The sequence below is a fragment of the Dermochelys coriacea genome, chromosome 7 (assembly GCF_009764565.3).
Source record: "Dermochelys coriacea isolate rDerCor1 chromosome 7, rDerCor1.pri.v4, whole genome shotgun sequence".
Classification (NCBI taxonomy): Eukaryota; Metazoa; Chordata; order Testudines; family Dermochelyidae; genus Dermochelys; species Dermochelys coriacea.
Window position 1 is genome coordinate 30,582,774 of NC_050074.1, and position 26,649 is coordinate 30,609,422.

Consider the following 26,649-nt stretch of genomic DNA (forward strand, 5'->3'; position numbering starts at 1 on the left):
CTGCCACATACAGAGATAAGAACACCTCCCTAATCCTTCTTGAGAGTCCCTGCATCGATGGGTTCAGTCCCCCATCCTGTAAATCCCCCCAACATGCTTCATTCACTCAAACTGATACAATCATTTTGTGCCTCTCTGATACATTGGGTAGGATTCTGCTCTCCTCCCAGCACCAATCTGGAGTGACCCACTGGGTTCTCTGCAGAGGCTATATTCCCTCCCTGGTCCCAGTTGGTATCCCCCTGTTCACCCCCACCCCCCAGCATCCCATTAGATCTCTTAGCCCCTGTGTTGCACTGGGAGCTCATGTTCAGCGAGTGGTGTGCATACACCCGACAGGAGTAGATGGCTCTCCCACCAGACCCCTGCTCTGATGTAGCAGGGATCCCAAGGAGCAAAGGGGTTATTCAGAGAGCATGCGAGGGAATGGATCCTCCAGCAATGCAAAGGAGCAATCAGACTGGACATGCCCACTGAGATGGCTTGTTTGTACTCAGTTCTCTGCCCTTCACCTTCCAGGCCTTGGGTCCAAACACCATTGAAAGAACGGGGCTGATGCCCTAAATACCCAGGACTAATGCTCTCCAGCCACAAGGCGCAGGAGACAGCAATGAGGTAACTGACCAAGGGGGAGGCACCTTTATTCACCTCATAAACAAGAAGAAAGCCCCACACCAACACCTGAATAAAACCATACGAAAAGAGGGCTGATCCCCCACCATTCTGGGGTCCCAATCCCGCTCCAGAGGGTGGGGTCAGAATCCAAATACAGGATCAGGCCCAAAGATCAGAGTTAATTCAGCCCCCTCTCCTTGGAGATGATGGAGATGGGGTGAAGGCCGCTGGCTTTTCTGTAGGTAATGCCAACCTGTTGACAGCCTAAGCTAATGAGGACATCCCCTCAGGAACACCCCCTGGCAGTGCTGCCCTGCCACTCCAACCGATACCTGAACAATGCCCCTCTCCCTCTGCACACCGAACATAAGGCCACCAGCTGGCTCTCCTGAACGCCACCATGACCGGCATCATATGTTACTATCCTACCAGAACAAGCAGCACTGGAACTAGCCCACACCAAGCCTGAGGGAGGGATTGTTTGACTGACAGGCAGTGCAGGGCCAGCTCTGACCCCGCCACTAATATCACAGTTGATGGGTGTGTGGGGGAAGTGTGTGTGTGTGTGGTGTGGGGGGGAAGAGCTTGAAAGTGCAGTGCCTCCTACTGCCACTAGGGGCTGCATTGTTTGGCAGTGTGCAGAACCTCTTGCCAGCAAATCTGGGGAACTTGTCCACCTCTACGCCCCAGAGGTTGCATTATACCCAGTGGCCACCAGGGGAGATTCTGAAGCACATGGTCCGCAATCAGCAGAGGGAAGAGACTCAGGCTAGGGAACACAGGCAGGGATGGGGCTGATTCAGCTCTGCCCCACTCTACTGCAGCATGTAATAGCTCTGGCTACAACCAGGGGATGCAGGGTGTAGTACCTCTGGCTACCAGTGGCGAGGTAGGGTGTAGTACCTCCTGCCACCGCTGGGGGATGCATTGCTCACTGCAGGGTGTAGTGTAGTACTTCCTGCAGAACTTGAGGATTGATTAAGCACTGCAGGGTGTACTACTTCCTGCTACCACCAGGGGTTGCATTGACCACTCCTGGATGCAGTACCACCTGCCACCACTGGGGGATGCATTATATATAAGGACTTCAGATTTTAGGTTTAAATCAATAAAACACCCCAATACAAAAGGAAAAAAAAAAAAGAGGGAGAGAAGTCAGTGTTTATCCAATAAACACTGGAAAATCACCAGAAATGGTTACTTGTATCTAAGAGCTTGTCAACACAGAGCAGTTAATGCAGACTACGGGGACGTAATTTCTAAAAAGAACGATTGTCTTGCACTTTAATTGGTCCGTGTAGACCCTGCTGGTGTGCACGAAAGGTTCCCAAGTGTGCTTTAAAGTAGTGCTGTTTGAAACAGTACTACCTTAAAGCGCACTAGGGAATATTACATGGAGATTACCCATCACTGTATATTCTACTGTAATGAGTAGTTTATACAATATACATTACTCATCACCATATATACATAGAGGTATCCCTGAACATTTTTTGGACAGATGGATAAAACTCAAAAATTGATAAAAATAAATCCTGAAAATGAAATTAATACATCCTCAAAACGAGAAGCCCTAATTCCACACCACAGGGTGTAGCACTTCCAGCTACCACCGGGGCATGCAGCTCACACTGCAGGCTGCAGAACCCTCCCATTTGTCCCACTGCTCCATCAGACCAGAACACTCCCTACTGCCTGCAGTCCCCAGCAGAGACCCCTACAAAATGCATCAGGGCTGCATCAGTGCCCGCTCAGCCTCTCCTACCTTGACACCTCTGATGCGGAACTCGGCCAGGGCTCGGCTCATCTTGGAGGCAGCTGTGGGGTGGTCCTTCCCATGGGCAATCACCTTGACCAGCAGGGAATCATAATGAGGGGAGATGACAGCCCCCTGGAAGGCGGAGGCGCTGTCCAGACGGATACCCATGCCCTCACCACTTCGGAAAACCTGCACGAGGGATACAGGAGAAAAGAAGCATGAGGTTATGGCCCTGATCCTGCTCTCTTATTACGCATGCTATGGTAGCAGCAATTCAGATGGGGCAGTGTTGTGATGGAGTAGAACGGATCCCACTGAAATTGGGATCCCAATGCATTAGGTGCTGCACAGACCCCGACTGAGATCAGGGCACCCATTGTGCCAGGTGCTGCACAGACCCTGACTAAGATCAGGGCCCTATTGTGCCAGATGCAGCACAGGCCCTGAGTGAGATCAGGGCCCCCATTGTGCCAGGTGCTGCACAGACCCCGACTAAGATCAGAGCCCCATGGTGCCAGGTGCTGCACAGACCCCAACTGAGATCAGGGTCCCTGTTGTGCCAGGCACTGCACAGACCCTGACCGAGATCAGTGCCCCCATTCTGCCAGGTGCTCACTTGGGTCCTCCAGGTGCTACAACAATATAAACAATCAGAACAAATGATCTTTCCCTTGTCAATGCTGCTTATTGCCATTTTTGATGCTCAGTTTGGGCAGTGCAACCAGCCCGGTCAGTTTCAATTTGTATTTCTAGTCAGTTTCATTTTTTAAGTCTGAAGCCCTGGTCTGAGGCTGGGAGGTTCAGTCTGAAAATTCCCCTGGGCAACTCCAAAGAAACACTGTTTACAGCGGGAGAATGAAAAAAAAAGAAAAACACCCCACAGATCTATATGTATGGTGACGTTTCAATCATGCTTAGGCCCAGGGGGAAGCTAAGCCGACCTGACAGTGCCCCTTTAGACACACACAGCACAGACACAGCATTTGCCAGCGTGGATCACATCACTGGACCTCCAAACCCAGTCTCCAGAAACAGTTGCTCATGAAAGCTTATGTAGAATAGGAAAGTGCCTCCCCATCTCCCAAAGCATGTCACTTCTGGCATGTGCCCTAGATTGGGGGAACAGGCTGGCTCAAGGGTAAGAGAGCTGGGATGCTAAATGGGGTCTGCATCAGACAGGGGTGGGGTGAGGGGGAATATGATATGGGGCCTTTCCCTTCTAGGGGGCACTGACTCTGATCTGGCCTCAGTGTGCAGGGACTGCCTAGCTCAGGGATGTGGGGAATTGGACACTGGGTCTTTACCCTCCAGGGGGTGCTGGCTCCAATCTGATCCCAGGGCGGGGGATTCAGGGAAGTGGGGAATTGGGATACAGGGTCTTTCCTTGTTAGCAGTGATTTTAAGAGAGGTTTGAAGAGACAATTATTAAAGCTGCAGAAATTATTCCCACAAGAAATTTTCTTCTTGGGAAGTATAGCTTGGTTGAAATGGACGTTTTGCTGTAGGAAAGCTCGGGCTTAGTCAACATTTTCCAGCTGCCTTGACTTAATATTATAATTTGTATTGCAGTGGTGCCACAGACCAGGCCCCCAGTGTGCTGTGTGCTATACAGACACAGAACAAAGATGGTCCCTGCCCCAAGAAGCTTCCAATCTACGTAAAACAGGACTTTACTCCCCTTTTTAATTTGCCCCTCATTGGAAAAAGAAGGAAAATGATTTTTAATAAGTGTGAAGGAGGAAGGAAAAAATGAGCATTTATCATATTGAGATTACTGCAGAAAATCCAATTTTTTTCTCATTGAAGTATTTCAGAAGGTTAGGTGTTTTCAAGGAAAATGTTTCCCACCAGTGCCCTGTTATGCCAGGCACTGCACAGACCCTGACCAAGATCAGATCCCACATTGTGCTGGGTGCTGCCAAGACCCCTACTGAGATCAAGGACCCATTGTGCAAGGCGCTGCACAGACCCCGACCGATATCAGGTCCCACATTATGCCAGGTGCTGCCCATACCCTGACCGAGATCAGGGCCCCATTGTGCCAGGTGCTGCACAGACCCTGACCGAGATCAGGGCCCACATTGTGCCAAGCACTGCACAGACCCCGACCGAGATCAGGCCCCCGTTGTGCTGGGTGCTGTGCAGACCCCGACCAAGCTCAGGGCCCCTGTTGTGCAGGGTGAGTTGTGGTGATGTGAGATGACTTGTTGGGTCTTTGGGATTTCTCCTACTGAAAGCAAGGGAGGGATTTTTATAGGACCCCCTTGGATTCCAGGGCAGCATGTCTAGCAACTGGAATAATTCATGCCCCAGCAACCTCCATCCTCACCCTTTTGCTGCTAATGAAGCTAATATATCAGAACAATAAACAAGGCCGAAGCTGGGGGGTTTGCTTACAAATGCTCCTTAATTGGGCTCCTTGTCAGAGGATGATTAAAGCTATTTGCTTGTTTCTACAGTGGAGGAGCCTTTCCACACGTTACTGGAGGGGGACTGGCTGGGTCAGGTGTGCGCAGAAAGGGATCCAAGATCTTTCCCTGGATCCAGTCCAACCTCAGGTCTATTGTACTAATTTAGCTCCACTGTTAGCCAATGTTCCCTCTAATTTTTGACAGGCCGTGTGCGCAAAAAATTTCTTCTGTGCAAATTTTTGTGCGCGCGGTGTTTCGCCATGTGCATGGGGTTTGTGTGCGTGCGCACACACGTACAGCTTAGAGGGAACAGTGCTGTTAGCAGGACTCCCAGCCCCCTCCCCGCTCTAACCGTTAAATCTCAGAGATGGGGATAGAACCCAGGAGTCCTGGAACTACGATCCTTCCTGACCTCCACCCCCGATTCTAAGCTGAGGCAATAACCCATGGTGAGATGCCTGCAGTCTGCTGACAATCAAGGGGTTAATGTGCAAGCCAGACTTCAGACAGGCTCCTGTCATTCCCTGCCTGTGATTGACAGCTGTCAGATTGCCATCACAACAATCTGACATGGGATGACATAGGGTGAAAATTAAATCAGATGCAGTGCAAACGTCTAGCTCCCGGGGGCTTCTGGCTCTGACTGCAACAGCTTGTGAGAGATTTTCCCAACTCTCCCCAGTGGGCTGCAGCATGGGGCCGTGTGCAAGGCTGGCCTGAGCTCAGAGTGCCAGCTCCGATCATAGCTTCCACTGAAAAATAAAATGAATTTCTAACCCTTTCGGTTGGGCACAAAAGTTGGAACTTGTGATTGACGCCTGCCTGAGTCTTCAGAGAGCCTGAGACGATCGCTCCAAGCAGGAGAACTGCCCTGGGAACAGAATGCAGGAGTCCTGACACCCTACGCCACTTGCTCTATCCACTAGACCCCACGCCACTGCCAGCGTTGGGGATAGAATCCAGGAGTCCTGGCTCCCATCTCTGCTCTAACAAAGTGAGTAAAAGATCTTTTACTGCATTGGCTAAGGGATCACTTTGGGTTCAAGTGGCTGTGGAGCTAACGGACAAGGGGTCTAGTCCCTGCTCTCTCCGTTGGTGGGTTATGGGTTCTAGGCCCCACTCTCTCTGTGCATGGTTGCGGGTTCTAGTCCCTGCTCTCTGTGCATGGATCATGGGTTCTAGTCCGTGCTCTCTCCTTCTAGGCCCTGCTCCCCCTGTATATGGATCGATGGTTCTAGCCCTAGTGGCATTCAAGCCCCAGCTGGCTGTGTGTTGAATAAGCAACTCACTGAGATATGGATTCTAGTTCTGGCAGGGGCCATCTGAGCTTTCTCAGTGGCTTTGAGAGGGGAACTGAGACCCACCCACAAATTCCTGCACAGCCCCTGGCATGGGTTTGCCTGTCTCCTGGTCCATATGGTGCTAGCAAGGGAGTTATAGGGAGCTCTCCTCTGTGTAGTGCATTCTGCCATGGGTGAAGTAGAAGGGCTGACATTCCCATGTCTCTCACCTTCCCTGCAGCCTGTACATGGGGTGGGTGTAGTGTGGAGGGCTGGGGGGTAAATTTACTCTGCCAGGCTCACTCCAACACCCTGCTAATTATTTCTCTCAGCGAGAAAAATGAAGAGATAATTAACTTCCTCTGGTCCCCAGTCAGCTATATGAGAGGGGTCAGCGGGGCCGAGCAGTGAGGCCTTGTGGCAGATGGTGCTGAACAGGGGAGTCAGGACTCCTGGGTTCTGTCCCCCAGGACTAGGAGGGGAGTGGGGTCTAGAGCACAGGAAGGGTCCCTTTGTATCAGCAATTCCCTCCCCGACAATGGCACTGTCTCTGTACAGACATATTCACAGTGTCAGCGCTTATTAAAACCCACTCACTGTGGGGAACCAGCCCTTTGACTGACACGCATGAGGGTGCATGGGAGTGGAAGCTGAGCCAAAAAGAGGGCTCCCACCCCACCCCACCCCCCATAGCCCAACCCACCCTGGCTCGCTTTCCTTCGCAGCTGCCTGACGGTATCTGAGTCGACACACCTGCCACAGTGCTGACGCATACTGCGTGCCCGGCAGGGTTTGGCTGGGAGACGGGGGCTGTGGGATGCTCAGTAGGGGGTGCTGTGATGCAAAGAGTGGGGCATAGTAAGGAGCGCTCACCCTCTCCAGCTGGGCTGGCCCTTGGGCGAGCTAATCCCATGTGAGCAGGAGGGATTCTACCCACTGGAATTCCAGGGCCATATGTTCCCAGGGAGTCAGTTGCTATCTCGGCCCTCACACAGCTGCCCCGGGGCTCTCTGAAGCTTGGGAGAGCTCCTAAGACTCAAAGCCATCCTCTCCCCTTACCCCAGCCTACATCCTGATGCAGTGTGCCTCCTCCCAAACGGTCCGGGCTGCAATGCCCCTACATGGCTTTGGACATACAGAACCGAGAGCTGCCTCTCTCTCTGCAGCCACTGCAGGAAATCAAAGGAGAGACACAGAGATCGAGGTTAGGACATTGGAGTAGAAGTCAGGACTCCTGGGTTCTGCCCCAAATCTGGGAGGAGAGCGGGGTGTAGTGGTTAGAGCAGGGAAGGCTGGAACTCCAAACAATTGGGTTCTGTTCTCAGTTCTGCTGCTGACCTGCTGTGTGACCTTAGATACTTCACTTCCCCTCTCTGCGGCCTTGTCTCCCCTCCCAGCCACAGGCGTAGGCACTCAGGACAACTGGGATCCCTTCCCAGCTCCACAGCTGACTCGCCATGTGACCTTGGGTAAGTCCCTTCACCTCTCTGTGCCTGTTTCCCACCCTCTGTCTATTCACACTATGAGCTCCTGTCTCAACTGTACTTCTGGCACCTTAGAGACTAACAAATTTATTAGAGCATAAGCTTTCGTGAGCTACAGCTCACTTCATCGGAATGCATCCGATGAAGTGAGCTGTAGCTCACGAAAGCTTATGCTCTAATAAATTTGTTAGTCTCTAAGGTGCCACAAGTACTCCTTTTCTTTTTGCGAATACAGACTAATACGGCTGCTACTATGAAACCTGTCTCGACTGTGCGTCTATGCAGCGCCCAGCACAATGGGGCACTAATCTTCGCCAAGGTCTGGTAGCATCCTTTTAAGACACATGCATAACCTCAACTCTGCCCTCTGGTGCATAGGCACAATCAAGGCTAAAACTGAAACCTATTCTCCAGAACTGCAGCTTCCATTCTAAAGAAGTCAGTGTTTTATCCTAAAGTTTGGGGAGAAAAGCTAGAAAACGGGACCTGACTGTATCCAATGAGGTGATGCCTACTTGAGTCTGCAGAGAGCCTGAGCCCATCACTCCGAGAGGGGGGGAGCTGCCCCGAATGTAACTGACACAGCGACACTGCCTGAGTCTGCAAAGAGCCTGAGCCCAGTGCTCTGAGAGTGGGGAGCTGCCCTGGGTATCTCAATAGGGTGTGAACTCCCAACCCTGTTGCTCAGGGGGTCCCTGTGAGCCTCACCCCAGTGGGGGGGAGACAGATGCACAAGGATGGCACTCAGTTCACACCCCTCTGAGGGAGCTGGGAGGGCTGGGCGCTGGGGCAGGCAAAAGCAGGGCAGGGAGGGGGCCCCCGGGTGCGAACAGAAGGCTGGATTGATGGCATTAGACAGCCCTGCTCCCGCAGTTCAGTGGGGGCGGGGGTATGAAAGGTTACAGTGTGTTTGTGGGGTAGACAGTGGCTCTGGCTTAACCTGCTGGGAGGCTGTGGCCAGTGTAGTCTGAGGGCACTGCAGTGGGTTGCAGGATGCCTGGGTTCTATCCCTAGCTCTGCCACTGGCTTATCGTTATCCAGTGTATTGGCAAGTCCCCTCCCAGGTGTCCTGCGCCTCACATACTGGATCAGCAACACAGCCGGCAATGGAACCCAGGCACCCTGAGCCCCAACATACTAGATCAGCAGTACAGCCAGCAATGGAACCCAGGCATCCTGCACCCCAATACAATAGATCAGCAGCACAGCCAAGAATACAGCTCAGGCATCCTGGCACCCTGTCCAGAGCCCAACCCACTAGAATACACTGTCTTCCCTTCACCGCTCCAGTGATTGTGTTCCCAAATAATGGATATTTATTAATACCCCTCCTTACCTTAACCTAGCTGTGTGTGTGTGAATTACAAATGTGCCTTAATGATTAATGGTCAATTGGCCATGAACCTTCTCTGCATAGGTTAATTACTGGGCTATAAATACAACTGCTCTAGCTTGGGATCCATCACCTGAAACCTCAGCTAAGAGCTTGGCTTTGTCTCTTTATAAACCTGCTTTTTTAAAATCAAAATTAGATGCTTATAATAGCTACTATTAAAAGCCACAACCATGAGTTCATGGGGAAAATGTGCCCTGCTGCTATTAGATGTATTACAGTAGTGCTTAGAGTCCCCCACCGAGATCGGGGACACACTGTACTGCGCATTGCACAGACCCCAACAGAGATCAGGACCCCATTTGTGCCAGGTGTTACACAGACCCCAACTGCGATTGGGGCCTTCCTTGTGCTGGGTGCTGCACAGATCCCAACAGAGATCAGGGCCCTCTTTGTGCTGGCTCTACATAACCCTAACAGAGATTGGGGGGCCCCCTTGGGCTGGGTGCTGAACAGACTCTGATTGAGAGGAAGTTTTTCTAGCCTAAATCCTCCCTTGACTCAATTTTATCCCCTTACTCCCAGTTAAATCCTCTGGACCCACCATCTGTGCATGAAAGTTGACTTTGAAGTAACTCCAGGAGAAGATCCCAAACATTCTCAAATGCAGTCTGACCTTCTGCAAACCACTGGCCTGAGATTCACCCTGTAGCCTCCAGCCCAGATCTGGTGGTTGAGCTAGAATGCAGATTTTAGACAGATGACTGGTCTTGCTTTAGAAATTCCACGTGATGGAGAATCCACCTGCCACGATGTCCCACAATGAAACACACACACCAGAAGGAGAGCCACCATAAAACACATCTGCTTCTCTCTCTAAAGCAATTTTCTGGGATTTCCCTCTGGCAGCTACTTCCTCAGGTCCCAGAAAGTGATTTCACCCCTGTCTACGCCAGCTGGGAGACCATGACTGGGATACTGCGTCCCATTCTGGTGTCAACACATTGCAGAGGGGATCTGACAAAGAGCCACTAGAAAGATGAGGTCTAGAAAAAGTCTGCTGTGACTGGTACTGGAATCCTGTGTCCAGTTCTGGTGTCCCCAATTCAAGAAGGAGGTTGATAAACTGAGAGGCGTCTGATTGAGAAGAGCCATGAGAATGCTTTCAGGACTGGTAAACATGCCTTCTAGCAAGAGATTCCAGGAACTCAATCTATTTAAGGTTGAGGGTGACTTGATTCCAGTCTGTAAGCAATGTTCCTTCTAATTTTATACATCCATGTGCAGAATGAATTTTATTATGTGCACCAATGTGGAGGTGATGTGTGGCAGGTGGGGCCGAGGGGTTTGGAGTATGGGAGGGGGCTCGGGGCTGGGACAGAGGGTTGGGATGTAGGGAGGGGGGGGTGAGGGCTCTGGCTGGGGGTGCAGGCTCTGGAATGGGGCCAGGGATGAGTGGTTTGGGGTGTGGGAGGGGGCTCAGGGCTAGGGCAGAGGGTTCGGGTACAGGGGGGTGAGGGCTCTGGCTGGGAATGCGGACTCTGTGGAGGAGCTGGGGAAGAGGGGTTTGGGGTGCATGCTGCCCCGGGGCTGTGGTGGGGAGAGAGGACTCCTCCCAGCCCTCTCTCACCGCAGCAGCCCGGGGCTGGAGAAGAGCGCCTCTCCCTACCTTGGCAGCCCCGGGGCTGGGGGAGAGGTGCCTCTCCAGTCCAGGCCCCATGGCTGCTCACCTGCATGGCCCTTGATAGCCTTAGAGGGAACTTAGACTGTAAGTACGTACATGGGGAACAGAAACGTGATAATAGAGGGCTCTTCAGTCTGGAAGCCAAAAGTCTAACAAAGTCCAGTGGCTGGAAATTGAAGCTGGACAAATTCAGACTGGAAATATGATGTAAATTTTTACCCATGAGGGTAACTGACAATTGGAACAACTGACCAAGGACTGAGGTGGATTCTCCATCACTGGCAATTCTTAAATCAAGGTTGGATTTTTTCTAAAATATCTGCTCTAGTTCAACCAGGAATTAATCCAGGGCTGTCCATGGGCTGTGTTATACAGGAGATCAGACTAAATGATCATTGTGGGCCCTTCTGGCCTGAGAACCTACAAAAACCAGAGGTTTGGGGAGCTCGATCTGTTTGACTATTGACCTCAGCCCATAAGCACCTCTACAGGGAGATCTGGGAGAGCAGAGGGCTCTTCAGTGTGGCAGAAAAAGGCAGAATGAGGCCCAACGGCTGGGAGCTGAAGCTGGACAAATTGCGACCAGATAGAAGGTGCAGATTTTTAACAGCTGACCTAGGGACTGGTAGATTCTCCATTAGCTGGAATTTTCAAATCAAGACTTGACTTCTCTCTATCAGAGAGAGTCTAGCCCAACCACCTGATCTGGGTTGGAGGCCATAACGGCTAGGGGAAATTCTCAGGCCTATGTTACACAGAACATCAGACTGGGTGACAATGGTCTCTGCTAGCCTTGAAATCTATGGATTTATGGAGAGGGCAGAGAAGAGCCCCGGAAACTATCTGAGGGCTCGGAAATGTGTCATACAGTCAGAGATTTAAGGAGCTCAATCGGTTCAGCCTCTCAAAAGGATCAAGGGTGACTTGGCTCCGATGCATAAAGGACCTTCCTGGGGAGAAAACACCAAGTACGAAAGGGCTCTTTAATTGAGCAGTAAGAGGCAGAACAAGACTCAATGGCTGGAAGTTAAAGCCAGGCACGCGCCACTGAGAAACAAGGCATCAAACACCAGTGATGGTGATTATTGGAACAAGCTCCCAAGGGAACTGGTGGATTCTCCATCTCTCTGCATCTTCAAATCCAGTCTGGCTGCCTTTCTGGCATGTGCTTGAGTCAAACACAAGTGACTGGGCTCAGTCCTGGGGGGCCAGGGGGACCCACTCTGGCCTGTGTTGTACTGGAGGTCAGACTGGATGATCTTAATGGTCCCTTCTGGCCTTAGACTCTATGAACAAACTGTGCAGATTCTTCTCCGAGCTGAAGACAAAGTTGTCTTCCCCTTGTGATGTGGTCTCAAGTGCTTACAAGGCAACTATTTTTCACTGGCTGTCTCAAAAAATCTCAGTGATTTAAAGGAAGTTGACAAAGGGATATTATTTATGAGACTGATGAGGGAGGCAGCTAATTAAGTGAGACAGGTGGAAGGACTCATCGGCAAGGGACTCAGCTCTCTTAACCTGCTGGATAATTAAAGAGCTGAGATGCTTTGGCTCTTTATATCCCAGATGGAAAAAAAGACCCGTGTTTGCTTGGACATGAGAGCTGGCTTTATGCACAGGAATAACTTACATGCAAACTGAAGGGAATGTGTTGTAATCATATAACAATACTGACTTCATTGGTAGCATTTTTCATTGGTAGATCTCAAAGCACTCTACTAAGGAGGTCAGGATCATTATCCCCATTTTACAGATGGGGAAACTGAGGCACAGAGCGGGAAAGGAACTTGTTGCACATCAGAACAGAGCCAGACATAGGACCCAGAAGTACGTTTTAACCATTAGCCCCCACTCCCTTCCCAGAGCTGTGAACTGAACCCAGGAGTCCGACTAGCGCTGGCCAGATAACAAGAATCTGTTTTGCAAAAAATGGTGAGGTTTTGCGGTTTGTTTCCATTCCGATGTGGAATGAAACCAAGACCCATTGAAAATGTTCATGGAAAAATGAGAGAACAAGCAGGTGGGGAGATCCACACACAGCCCAAGTGGCTGCCGAGCTCCCACTGTGGAGCTGGGAACTAAGAACCCGGGAGGCAGCCATGTTCCCGGTGAGGAGCCTTGGCGCAGTTTGGAGCGGGAAGCCCAGGCAGTAACCTGGCTGGGAGCAGGGAGCCAGGATCTCAGGGACAGCCTGGCTCTAAGCAGGGAGCCTGGGCAGCAGCCCAGCTTAAAGCAGGGAGCCCGGGAGGCAGCCGGGCTCTAGCTGGAGCGTCGCACCCATCCCAGGGAGACAGTCCAAGCTGTGAGTAGCTTTCTTGTCAACTTCATGGTTCCACCATGGAGCTGTGAAATTGACAAGAATGAGAGCGAACAGCTGATGTAAGTAACCAGCAATGTCTACTGGGACACCACCTCACCCTAACTGCACAGACACAAGCCCTATGCCTCTTGTGGAGGTGGAGTTATGTTGGTGTAGTAGGGCACTTACATCAGCAGGAGCAAGGCTGTAGTGTAGACACTGACATAATTAGGTCGACATAAGCTGCCTTAAGTGGACCTAATTGTGTAGTGTAGGCGAGGCCTAAGACACCTTGCCTGGCACAATTTTGGTTGAAAGTGACCCTGTATCATGAAAAGTTTCAGTTTTGATAAACTGGTATTTTCTGATAAAAAAAATATTTTGTGAAAAAGTTCCCAACCAGCTTCTGGCACAGTGGGAACTCCAATTTTGGTCAGGGTCTTTGCAGCTTCTGACACAAAGGGGCCCTGATTTCAGTTGAGGTCTGTGCAGTGCTGGAAAATAGGAGCCCTCAATCTCAGCTGAGCCTTCTCTGTGCTATAACAATACATCTAATTGTTATTATTATGGTAGCTCCTAGAGTTCCCACCCAAGATAAATGCAGGCTAGAAATATGGCACAAATTTTTAACAGAGGGAGATTAACCATTGGAGCAACTGATGCAGGATCAAGATGGATTCTCCATCACTTGGAGTCTTTAAATCAAGAGCAAATGTTTCTCTAAAAGCTCTAACTTGACCACCAGATAGCGGCTGGAGGTAAGAGTGGCTGGGGAGGGATTCTCAGGCCTGAGTTATGCAGGATGTCAGACTGGATGATCTCATGCTCTCTTTCTGGCCTTGAAATCGATGGATTTCTGAATGATCCCTTGGAAGAGGGTCTACTTGGATAGGCACTGGGCTATACAAGCCACACAAAGGAAATCTAAATAAGAACAAGCTTTAAAATTAAAGTTCTCCCCCAGGAGCTTGTGAACAGATCACTGAACCCAGAATTAACTAAAGACAGATGAGTCTCATAATGAGGGGATTTCATAACAGGTTCAGGAAGCCAATATAACTGGAGTGCTGCCCTGGACAAAACATGCATGGAGCAATGCAGGGCCTTGCAAATAGGGTGGGAGGAGGAGGAGGAGGAGATAGGAGCGGGACAGGGCAATGGAGCAAGCGTAGCTTTTTTAAAATAAGGAGGAGGGTTTACGTCTGGGACTCCTGGGTTCTACCCCAGCTCTGGGAGAGGAGTGATGTTTAATGGTTAGAAAAAGGAGCAGGGGCTGAGAATCAGGGCTCCTTGGTTCTAGCCCCAGTCCTGGAGGCAGTGTTACCTTGTGGTCAGAGTAGGAGGAGGGGCTGGGAGTCAGGGACTCCTGGCTTCTATTCCAGGCCGTGGGAAGGCAGTATGAGCCAGTGATTAGAGCCTGAGCGCTTGGAAGTCAGGACTCCTGGAGTCTATTCCCAACATTGAGAGGAAATCGAGGTCTATTTGTTAGAGCAGGGGTGGCTGGGAGTCAGGTGGGTTCTAGCCTCTGCTCTGGAAAGGGAGAGAGGGCTAATGGCTCAAGTAAGCACGTGACTGGGATCCAGGAATCCTGGGTTCAGTAAAACACCACTGCAGCAGCCAGTAGATACAGAGCCTATATTTTGCAAAGCGCCAATTTTTTCTATTGCCAGGAGCTTGCGAGAACAGTAAGTGGGGCTGGGCTGGGGTTTCTCATCTCCATAAAACAGGCATGGCTAGAGATTGGTTCTGAGTTTACAGATCAGTGCTAATTAACCTCAATTGTGCTGAGGCAGTGGTTCCTGCCAAGAGTTATTGCGCCTCTCCCTGAATTCATCGACAAACAAATCCCCGCGGTGGGTAAATAATGCAATTAGCAGTTCCTCTATTGAGTCACATTGCTAGGTCACGGGACAACTCCCAGCATTTTCCATCCAATCCTACATTCGGCACAGTTACGTCCAACAGCATTTTATTGGGGATGGAAGGCAGCCCGGTCTAGTGGTTAGGGGACTACACTGGGAGTCAGGGCTCCTGGGTTCTCTTCCTCACTCTGGGAGAGGAGAGAGGTCTAGTGGCAGAGAGGACTGGAAAGCAGAACTCCTGGGTTCTGCTAACCACACACAACTTCCCAATGACAGTGAAGCTGTGATTCACAACCCCGCAAAGCACAGAGGGGAATCACCCCTGGTTCTTGGCAGTACAGAGTTTATGACACACAGGTCAGCGTCAGAGATTCCGTTGCTCATACTAGCTGCCTTCTGTGCCTTCCCCTCTCAGCTCGACAGCCTGCTGCAGGCACCTGGGCTGCTTGGCTTTCTATTAGCAAGCTAAATGAGGCAGAGAATGAAACCTAAAAGTAAGAGTTAATGGAAAACGTTAACAGCTACTATGATAACCTGTTCTGGGTCCACAAGGGATGGTGGAAAATCAGATACACATTTTTGAAACCACATTCAACCTAAACTCTCCTCCCTTTGAGTGATGCCTCAACACTCCTCAACACTCAACTGGTCCCCCACCCTCACAGATGGCACAATGCACACGAGCACTGTGTGACAAAGTCTAACACTTGCTCTCTGCTCTGGCAAAACTCGGGTTTAGATCCAGCTTAGCAACAAGAGCTACCTACACTGGCTGTGTTTAAACACAGGCCTAAACCATCATAGTGGTCCTTCAAATGGCCCCTTCTGGCCTTAGAGGCTAGGAATCTATTAATCTCCTCCCTGAGTAGATGAAGTGAGCTGTAGCTCACAAAAGCTTATGCTCAAATAAATTTGTTAGTCTCTAAGGTGCCACAAGTATTCCTTTTCTGCCTGAGTAGGCGTCTATAGACAGGGACCAAATCACCCCTTAACCTTCTTGTGGAGAAACTACATAGATGAACATTGTAAAGTCCGTCCTGGAAACAGACTCACTTTAAGGCCGCTCTGATCATTGAGTCTGAGCTCTTGTATAATCCAGTCCATAGAATCTCCTCCCCCCTATTCCTGCATCCAGCCCAGATATAGTGATTAAGCCAGAGCACGGCTTTTATACAGATGTCTCATCTTGATTACAAACCCCAAGTTATTCATAGATTCTAAGGCCAGAAGGAACCACTGTGCTCATCTAGTCTCATCTCCTGTCTAATGCGGGCTACAGGACTGCCCTGAAATAATTCCTGGATGAACTAGAGCAGATCTCTCAGAAAAATATCCAACTTTGGTTTGAGAATCCATCACAGCCCTTGGTCAGTTGTTCCAGTGGTTAATTATCCTCATGGGTAAACATTTACAGTCTGAATTTGTCTCGCTTTAACTTCCGGCCATTGGATCTTGTTAGACCTTTGTCTGCTAGACTGAACAGCCCATTATCAAATTTCTATCCCCTACGTAGGTACTTATAGACTGGGATCAAGTCATTCCTTAACCTTCTTTGTTAAGCAAAACAGATTGAGCTTCTGGTGTCTCTCAATACAAAGCATGTTTTCCAATCCTTTAATCATTCTTGTGTCTCTTAAAGAATGAAGAATGTGTGCCAGCATAATATCCCACTTGAAACATACCCCCCAAGGGCAAAGAATGTCTCTCAATGGTTCCCACATGCAGCCCATATCTGGTGGTGGAGCTGGAGTGTAATAATAACAATCCCTAGCTCTTACGTAGCACATTTCTTTAGTAGATCTCGAAGTGCTTTGCAAAGGAAGTTGGTGGCATTATCTCCATTTCACAGATGGACAAACTGAAGCACTGGGAGGGGATTTGCCCCCAGGTCACCCAGCAGCTCAGAGATGGGAATAGAAGGCAGGTGTCCTGATTCCCAGCCCCCTCTCTCTAACCCACTAGACCTCACTAGACCAGAGCAGAGTTTAGTAGTTACAGTGGGGGGGGGGGAGGGCGAGGGAGAGGACTCCTTGGTTCTATACCCAGCTCTGCCACTGACTTCCTTTATGATCTGGGGTTAGTCACTTAATTTCTCAATGCCTCAGTTTCCACTTCTGCATAGTAGGGGTAATAATAACTGAAAGGCAGTGTGGTCTAGCTAGCAGACAGTACATGGCCTCAGGACACCTGGGTTCTATTTCCAGCATTGACCTGCCATAAAACCATGGGCAAGTGTGGAGGTAGCAAGAGTCACTAGACAAAAGTTTCTGGCCAGGGTTACGCAGGAGGTCAGGCTGGATGATCAGAAAATGTCCATTCTGACCTTGAAGTCTGTTCATCTTGATTCCACCAGCTCTGATGCAGCCGCTCCCCCCAATCAGAATCACTGTCACTGACATGTGCTTCGTAAATGTTGCCCAGTTGCCTCTCACCCAGCTGTCTGAGGGGGAAAGAACCACCAACCTGCATTTGCGTTTCCACAGCCTGACACCTCACCCCTGCACAGCACAGCCTGGAAATGTCAAGGCAGGATGGAAGGGATTGGGGCTCTGGCAGGGGAAAGCTCAACACACATGCTGTTAGCTAAAGGGACTTTTAAAGGCCTTGATGATTCTATGTAGATTCCCCCACACATACACCTCTCTTTGCGGTATCTTTCAGGAGAATCTCCATCCACTGAGCATCTCCTACAAGCACTGAATTTTCCTTTTCCAGTGGAATATATATTATCTATATTACAGTAGCACCTGTAGGCCACAAGTGACATCAGGCCGATTTTGGTATGTGTATTATTAGTGGCATTATGGTAGTGGATAGAGTCCCCCATTATGGTGTGTACATTCTTAAGAGCATTACGGTCGCACCTGATGCACCCCAAATGAGACCAACAATCCATTGTGGTGTGTGTATTAGTAGTATTACAGTAGCTACTAGGGTGCCCGCTGCTGCCCAGATACAGTCAGCTAGAGCTCTTCAGGGCAGAGACTAAATAGACAAAGGGTGGAGGAGAAACTGAGGCACAGTGAGAAAAAGGGACCTACCTGGGGTCATGCAGCAAGTCAGGGACAGAGAGATGGGGATAGAAGCCAGGAGTCCTGACTTCCCACCCCTCCTGCTCTAACCACTAGAGCCCACTTCCCTCCCACAGGTAGGGATAGGACCCAGGAGCTCTGACACTCACTGCAGTGCCCTAGCCACTAGACCACACTCACATGGGCAGCTCATGCCCACGGGTGCAAATGACGTCAGGAGCTAAAGGCCAATAGAGAATCAAGCACTCTGTCTAATCCATGCTGGCGTTTCTAGCGTGCCCATCCCTGGGGGATCTGGGGTCTGCCTTTCATGGGCTCTCAGCACCTTGGGGGTAGGAGCTTGGAAGCTCAGAGCTCATGGTGTTCAGATCCCAGGGACAAAACAATAATCCCATGAAGATCAGGAGCAGAAGCTCCAAGATTTGAGGGCGTGTTTGACCCCCAGCTTCCTGTGCTTTTCTCTCTCTCTCTCTCTCACACACACACAACCCAGCCCCCCAGCAAGGGGATGGCAGCTTCACGTGTACAATCACAGCTAGCTTTTCATTGTGCTTTCCACAATCAAGCCAAGGCACCACATGAGACACGTTAATTACAGTGGCGCCTGTGTGTTCAGCATGGTCCTTGGGCCTGATGAGTTTCGATCCATCCTTGGGGAGGAGGACGAAAGATGCACAGAGAGAGGATCAGAGACACGACCACTGCGTGAGCCCTACAAAAACAAAGTGCTGGACCTCACTTCTTTTGGAGCACTGCTGACACCATTCTGGGTCACCTTGCTCATGGCCCGCAAAAGGGGGGCAGGGTTGTCACTATACTCCTGCCTGGATGCTTCGGCCCGTGTAGTGGTAAAGAGCTCCCCTCTGCCCCACCTTTGGGGGGGAAGGGAATGCCAGCAGCACTGACCACAGGGGAGGCAGGGACAAGGGCGTAATGAAGGAGGTGGCCCAGGTCTCCCACCCCGAGGTCGGCTCTGAGCAGAGACCCAGCTGCCACCGCCTCACCTCCCAGTCACGCTCAAAACCGCAGCGTGGGTTAGCCCTGAGGCCAAGGACCCGCCACCGACACAGGAGGTAACGGATTGGGGCGCCCACATCCCCGGCACCAGGGGACCCCTGCCAGACTTCCAGCAATGTGGGATGGGAAGGGAGGCCCTGGCACTTCCCTGAGCCCCTTGCTCTGGGGGGAAAGGGGGCAGGCTGCAGCCTGAATGCCAGGGCTTTCCAAGGGGAGCAGGGGGCCTGTGGGTCTGCACAGTACCTCCCTCTGGACCCTGCCTGACCCCCGGGACCCAGGGCTGGAAGCACTGGGATGAGCTGAGCCTGGGCTCCCTTGGCATGGCAGAGCCCAGCCTAGAGAGCACTGAGGGAGGTACCATGCAGCCCTGCAGGCCCCCAGCACCTCTGCTCCCCTTGCAAAGTCCTGGCATCCAGCCCCCCTCCCACTGTTACCCCCAGGGCAGGAGGCTCAGGGAAATGCTGGGGTCTCCCCTCCCAGTCCGGAGTGCTGGAACTCCAGGAGGGGCTCCCCTGTTGGGCAGGGATATGGGTGCCCCAGCCCAGTACCTCCTGCATGGGTAGAAGGTCTCCAGCCCCAGGGCCACCTTGCGCTGCTGTCTTGGGCATGACTTGGGGGGGGGTAGGGGCTCCTAGATCTACACTCAGAGCCGACCAAGCAAGGGCAAGGGCAGGTCTGGGCCAGTCAGATGTTGTGCTATTCAGAAGTATCAGAATGCCATTCTGGATCACTAAAAAAGTGCTAGAATGCCCTCTGGAGCATCCCAGCCCTGCTCATGCTCTGGACACAACCTCCACCCCACACCCACACTATCAGAGACATAAAGCACCACACCCACAGATACACAATTAGCCCCCATGTACACGCACACATAAAATCAGACACACACAGCAGCAGGATCAAGGTCACATACACACTCTCTTGGTTCTGTTACCAGTTCTGGGCGGGCAGCAGTGTCTATTGGTTAAAGCATGGGAAGGGGGTGCTGGGAGCCAGGACACTTGGGTTCTATCACTGGCTCTGTGATGGAAGTGAAGTGTAGTAGGTAGAGCAGGGAGGGGCTGGGAGTCAACATCTTGGGTTCTACCCCCAGTTCTGGGAGGGAAGTAGGGTCCATGGCTACAACCGAGAAGGCTGGGAGTCAGAACTCCTGGGTTCTGTTCCCAGCTTCCTCCTCACTATTTTATTCATGCAGGCCTCATGAAAACTAGCTCTCCAAATGGCTTATCTTAACAAGCAGCTCTTCTCTCAAGCACTTGCTGATGGAAACACACACAGATTTATTTCACATTGGTAGTATTAAAGTAGCACAGAGGCTCTAACATGCTCCTGCCAGGTGGGCACTGCACAGATCCCAACCAAGACCGGGGCCCTTGTGGCGCCAGGTGCTGCACAGACTGTGACCGAGTTCAGGGCCCACATTGCACTGGGCGCCATACAGAGCTCCACTGAGACTGGGGCCCTCAGTGTGCCAGGCGCTGCACAGACACAGTGAGAGACAGTCCCAGCCCCAAAGACTTCACAGTCTAAATAGACAAGAGGTAAGAGGGGAGACAGGCCCACAGAGCGGAAGACACTTGCCCAGGTAACACAGCAGGCCTGGGTCCCACCAGCCTGCTCTAACCTCCAGACCCCATTCCCCTCCCAGAGGAGGGGATAGAACCCAGGAGTCCTGACCGCCCCCCTCCCAGAACTTGGAACAGACTCCAGGAATCTTTACCCACCAAACAACACTGCCTCTCTCTTCCCGGGAATCGCTCCTGCCAGACTTCTGCGTCTGTATGAATTGAGGGATTTGTTTAAGCATTGATTGACATCTTTAGCAGGATGAAATGTCCCAGGTGGGGTTTTTTCTCTAATTCAGTGCTTTGATCCACTCCGATCCACATCCCATGGAGCTGCTGTTTCCTCCGTCTGAACTTTAGCAACCCCACTCTTTGCATGACACCTCCCCACACCCTGCCTTAGTGGGTGTCTCAATCCATGGCAGAAAACAGCTTTTGACAGGTCCCTGTTTGTTAACCTTTCGACTGCGAAACCAAGCCTGGTTTTCGAGACCCAGATGTTGCTCCTTTTCCAACCAATAGATTCCTGCCACATCTTGGAGATTCCAGGGGTTCCAATCTCCCCTAGGGATGGTACAAGCCTCACATTTAGGTTTGGTTCAGAGCTAGACTCAGTAGAAATGTAATGACCACAATATTAACCCCCATCTTGGCTGGGATCTGTACAGCACCTGGCACAATGGGGGCCCTGAACTCGGCCAGGGTCTGTGCAGCATCCAGCACAACGGGGGCCCTGATCGCAATCAAAGTCTGTGCAGTGTCTGGAACAACGGGGTCCCTGTCTCAGGGAAAGGGCAGGATGAAGTTTTTACGCATGGTACATAGTTAATTTCTCAGTAATTAGGCCAGTAAACTACTCCTGGTAGTGGCAAAGCCTTCGCCATATCCCAGAGAGGCTGGATGTGACAGGCAACTCAGACAAAATGCACAGCCCAAATCCGGAGACACTCTTCAAAGCACATTAGGAATTTTCCCCACCTCCGCAGCGGCTTCACACCAGAGCATGCTGGTCCGGGGAGGCTGGGTTCAATTAATTTTTTTGGAAGAGACGAGTCGCTAATCTATTCCTTTTCAAGCCCCCTAATTAGCCCTTTGATTAATTATGCATCTGTAAGCGGCTAAGGCAGCCTGCTTTTGAAGAGCCATTTCCTTGCATTTCACTATAGTTCCGGCTCGCAGAGAGTCTTACCTATTCCTGGCTCTCCGCAGGCAGTGTGGTCTGCTGCTCAGAGCACGGTCTGGGAGTCAGGCCTCATGGAGTCTTTCCCCAGGGCTGGGAGGCTAGTGGGTTAGAGTGGAGGCAAGGAGTGCCTAGGAGTCAGGACTGCAGTGGAAACTTCCTAAAAGTGGGGGGGCCACCTGAACCATGGCTCTGCTCCCATGCCAGCCCTTCCCCTGAGGCCCCTCCTCTCCCCTGTGGCCCCGCTCCCACACCACCTCTTTCCCCCAAGACCCCACCCCTGCTTGCTCGCTCTTACGCCCAGTAAAAAGTAGGAGGGCCATGGCCTCCTGGCCCCCCCATTCCAGCACCCCTGCCTCAGTTTCCCCTCACATCCTTTGTCTTTTAGCTCTTTGAAGCGGGGACTGTCTCTCCTTCTGTGTTACTGCAGCATTCAGCACAACAAAGGGCCTGATTGCAGGCTCTGTGCAGCACCTGGCACAACGGGGCCAGATTTCAATGAGGAAATGCACAGCCCCCAGCACAAAGGGGCAGCTGGTCCGCAACTGCAGCTTCTAGGCACTACTGCCATCCCACTAATGAATAATAATGTAACAAACTTCCTTTGCAATTGCCCTTAAACGGGAGCAGCAGTGGGAGAATTGCAGGGGGAAGGGCAGGGAAGGATTTTAATAGCTGGGTCCCAGACTTTAAGTGCTTTTTATAAAGATGAGTTTCTGATCATATGTTAGCAGCAGCAAGGCATCAAAACACATTGATTCACTGCTGCAGCTGGGCCAGCTCCCAGCAGACATTAGGGGCTAATGATATTTATTCAGCCTATTATGCTCCCTGCATACCAAGGTGTGATCCCATTATCTATTAACCAGTGGGCCGGTCCTGTTCCACTATTCATACAAACAAGCCTTGATGGGGTGGAGCGGCACAACAGATGGCTTTTAAAATTTGTTAGTCTCTAAGGTGCCACAAGTACTCCTTTTCTTTTAACAGATGACTAGTCGCTAATACATATTCATCAGGATCCGTGGATTTCCAAATCCCATTGCCCTGAGGGGGTGGAATGCTTCCAGAGCGCAGGAGAGATTGTTTATTATTGTGAGCAGGTCTCCGGACTGGGAGGCAGGACTCCTGGGTTCTAGCCCTGGCTCTGGGAGGCAGCAGAGTCTAGTGGTTATAACAGGAGAGCTGGGTTCTATTCCTGACTCTGACCTGGGGCAAGTCCCTTCTCCTGTCGTTTCCCTCTCCTGCTCTTTGGAGCAGGGACTGTCTCTCAGGTTGTGTTTTGGCAGCGCCTTTCCCAGTAATGCTCAGAGCTACCTCTGTGTTTGGGGTGTGTGTGTACAGCTCCTAGCACAGCCGGGCTCTGATCCCTTATTGGTGGCCCTTGCTGCTACCGTACTACCTCTAATCCCCAGGAAAGAGAAACATTTCCCACCTCTTGAACGTAGCTTATTAAAGGGCCAATAACTTATTTTATAATGGAGCCTGGGGGGTAGGGATACAACACAGCTGACTTAGGACCCCCCCTGCCCTTATGCTATGTCAAGAACAACGACCGTCTCCAGCTCCCAGACCCCTCCCCCCTTACGTCACTCCCTTCAGAGCTGGGGATTGAGGCCACGAGTCCTGGCTCCTTTAACCCCTAGACCCCACCGCCTCCAGAGCTGGGGTCCAGCCCGCAGGTTCTAGTGCGGTAAAGTGGGGGGTGCTGGGAGGCAGGACTTCTGGGTTCTATTCCCAGCCCCAAGGTAGCTGCAAGCCAAACAATAAATGTGAGGGATGTTCCTCTCTCACCTTCCTGTCTTTTGATGCTTTTGAGATGCGTTGCCATGGAAATCAGACCCCGAGGGAAGGTGAGGGGGGAGGGAATGAGCATGGAATGGAGAGAGCCTTATGCCTTTACTCCTCTGCTATCCCCCTACATCACCCCTCACTGGCCCCAGTCCCCCCAACAATCTCCTGCAAGGTGACACCAGGGCAGACTGGGGGAGGGCTCTGTGTCCTGTGGCACCCTGGGTAGCCATACTTTTCCACAATACCTGTGCTCCCCCCAACCTCCTCCGGCAACAGAATCCTCCTTTCTGTCCACTTTAAGGGTTCTTCACACTGTGCAAATAGGCCTGAACTTTGCCTTCCCGAGAATCCCAGTCCGCTCCCTGGGGTCTCCCCTGCCCTGCATGCCAAGAATTCAGCCGTCCTCACTCCCCTGGACTGGCAAGGTGCCTAGCTTGGGTCGCAAGAGAACACTGCCTTGAGGCATCATTGACCATAGCAGAGACAGTACTAGCAATTTGATCATAGCCCCCTGCATCTTCCCCAGCATCTCATGTTCCTGTGTGCCATCCCGCTCCATCTTTCCTCCCTATCGTTGCCAAATACCTTGAAATTACATTTCTCTCTCTTGTATTCAGCATTGCCCATGCTGCATGCTCCCACCCCAACTGGACTGTAGTACAAATAGTACAGGCCCATGGCTGGGCTCCCAGCATCAAGTGACTGCAGCTTCCATTAAAAAAAAAAAAAAAATAATGCAGTTTTTAGCCTTTGGGGAGAAAACCAGGAACATGTGGCCGATGCCAAACAGAGCCTGCAGAGAGCCTCAGCTGATTGGGTCAAGGGCAGGTGTGGGAGTGGCCCTGAGTGTAACTGATGCGATGCATCTCAATGGGGTGACAAACTCCCAGTTCTCTGAAGCACGGCCAGCCCCAGCCCAGCAGGGAGCTCTGTGTATGGGGGGGTGGGGGCTGGTACTCCAACCTGCCCCAGCCCCAGAAGAAAGGAAGGATCATTATACTCATTTTACAGATGAAGAAACTGCAGCACACAGAGGGGTGACCTGCCCAAAGTCATTTAGGGAGCAAGTGGCAGAGCTGAGAACTGAATCCAGGTGGGCTGAGTCCCACTCTGTCATCTTAACCATAAAATGGGATTGATTTAGAGAGCAGAAAGGATAAATTCCTCCCTTCTGCTACCTCAGGGGTTCCCAGGGTGGGAGGCCAGATCCCTGGGGGGTCCACTGTTAGTTATGCAGGGGTATGTCCCCTGAGCCAGGGCCGGGGCAGAATTTTGCTGCATGGAGGGAGCCATTTTGTTCCCAAAATGACATACTCTGCCCAGCGTGACCTCATATGCACTGTGGCTGAGAGGTCACGCAGGCAGAGCCATTCCCACACTGGCGAAGATGTGCCGGTAGTACTGGAAACAAAAGGGGTCCGGGACATTTCATCAGTTGCAAAATGGGTCCTTTGTGGAAAAAAGTTTGAGACCCACTGCTCTCTCTGATCTGGGGAGCTGACAGAATTCAGATCCCAGTGCAGTAGAGCAATTGAGCAGGGGCTTAAATACAGCAGGAGACTGCTCACCTGCTTGAAGTGATGCACATGTTCAAGCAGTTTGCAGAATCAAGGCCCAGCTGCACTGGATTTAAGCACATCCTTGAACGCTTTGCAGAGTCGCACCCAAACGTGTGAAATTGACAAAAGAGAAATGGGAATCATTTAGAACCCAGGTTTCAGAGTAGCAGCCGGGTTAGTCTGTATTCGCAAAAAGAAAAGGAGTACTTGTGGCACCTTAGAGACTAACAAATTTATTAGAGCATAAGCTTTCGTGAGCTACAGCTCACTTCATCGGATGCATCCGATGAAGTGAGCTGTAGCTCACGAAAGCTTATGCTCTAATAAATTTGTTAGTCTCTAAGGTGCCACGGGTACTCCTTTTCTTTTTGCGAATACAGACTAACACGGCTGCAGCTCACTTCATTGGATGCATTTGGTGGAAAATACAGAGGGGACATTGATCCTCAGATATTCTTGTTAACTGCTGGAAACAGCCTACCTTGCTTGTCACCATGAAAGGTTTTCCTCCTTTCCCCCCCCCCTGCTGCTGGTGATGGCTTATCTTAAGTGATCACTCTCCTTACAGTGTGTATGATAAAACCCATTGTTTCACATTCTCTGTGTGTGTATATCAATCTCCCCTCTGTATTTTCCACCAAACGCATCCGCTGAAGTGAGCTGTAGCTCACGAAAGCTTATGCTCAAATAAATTTGTTAGTCTCTAAGGTGCCACAAGTACTCCTTTTCTTTTATTTAGAACCCAGATGCTGCTTTCCAACTAAGCTTCCTTGAAGGGGGAAGAAAACCCAATAGTGCTACAGCTCTGTTTATTTTAGCACAAGTGGGGCTGGCTGCCTGTTTACGTTAAATTATTTTCACACTCTGCAGCGTGACCTTCCTCTCGTCTGTTATTTGAAAATGAATTGCTGGAAATTAAATTTGCACTGATTCGGGGTTTTAAGTTTCTCAAGTTGGCAAACAGCTTAAAAAACCGTTGACAGCAAAACATTCCCAGCGTGAGGGCGTCAGGAAGACATGTATTACAACAGCGCAGCTAGCTCTGGGATCCTGGGTCCTATGTTTTAATTCGAGGTGGGAGAAAGGTTTCCAAGGAGCAGGTTTCCACTTGAAATCAGTTCTTCACCTAAATCAAAGCAGGGCCCAAGGACACGGTGATTGAAATGTTTCCCTTGAAAATGTTGTAAAATAAGTTGAATCAAAATGGAGGATTTTGTTTTGGCTTTTTCATTTTGACTTATTTTTTTATGACATTTTTCATTCATATTAATATATTAACAACACATGAATAGTTTGCATTTTTATATATATAAATATATATATATATATATATATATATATATAGTGCTTTTGACCATTTATATTTACATATTATATATAATGCATACTGGAAAATGTAAATAGATATAAACGTAACCTATTAATGTGTTCTTATCAAATGTTAATGTTATTACATGTAATATTCATATATGCTCTATTCAATGTTTTATATGAAAATGTTTCAATGAGGTCCTTTTGATATGTCCAAAATGAAAAGATTGGGGAATTTTTGTTCTGCTTTAAATTTAGAAATGCAACTTTTCATCCCGATTTGGGACAAAAGGAAATGCACAGGACAAAAATTCCATTTTCCAGTTCGCTGGGTCTTTAGATCTCAAGAGGCAGGGTCATGCATACAGGGACAAGGAACTTCAGCCAGACTTACAGGCTGTGCCCTGGGACACAAGGACTCTGTAAAGGACTCAGGGATCCTGGTGAAAACCAATTAACCATGA

General features: G+C 50.5%; 1 protein-coding gene across 9 annotated transcripts in view; it reads right to left on the minus strand.

The window, feature by feature from the left end:
• The window catches only part of PC (pyruvate carboxylase), a 240,543-nt gene that overhangs the window by 42,727 nt on the left and 171,167 nt on the right, over positions 1-26,649 (minus strand). For all 9 annotated transcript variants that reach the window (XM_038408867.2, XM_043519549.1, XM_038408865.2 and 6 more), the window contains one exon: positions 2,381-2,563. In XM_038408867.2, coding sequence (XP_038264795.1) covers positions 2,381-2,563 — 183 coding nt within the window. The remainder of the gene's footprint in view (positions 1-2,380; positions 2,564-26,649) is intronic.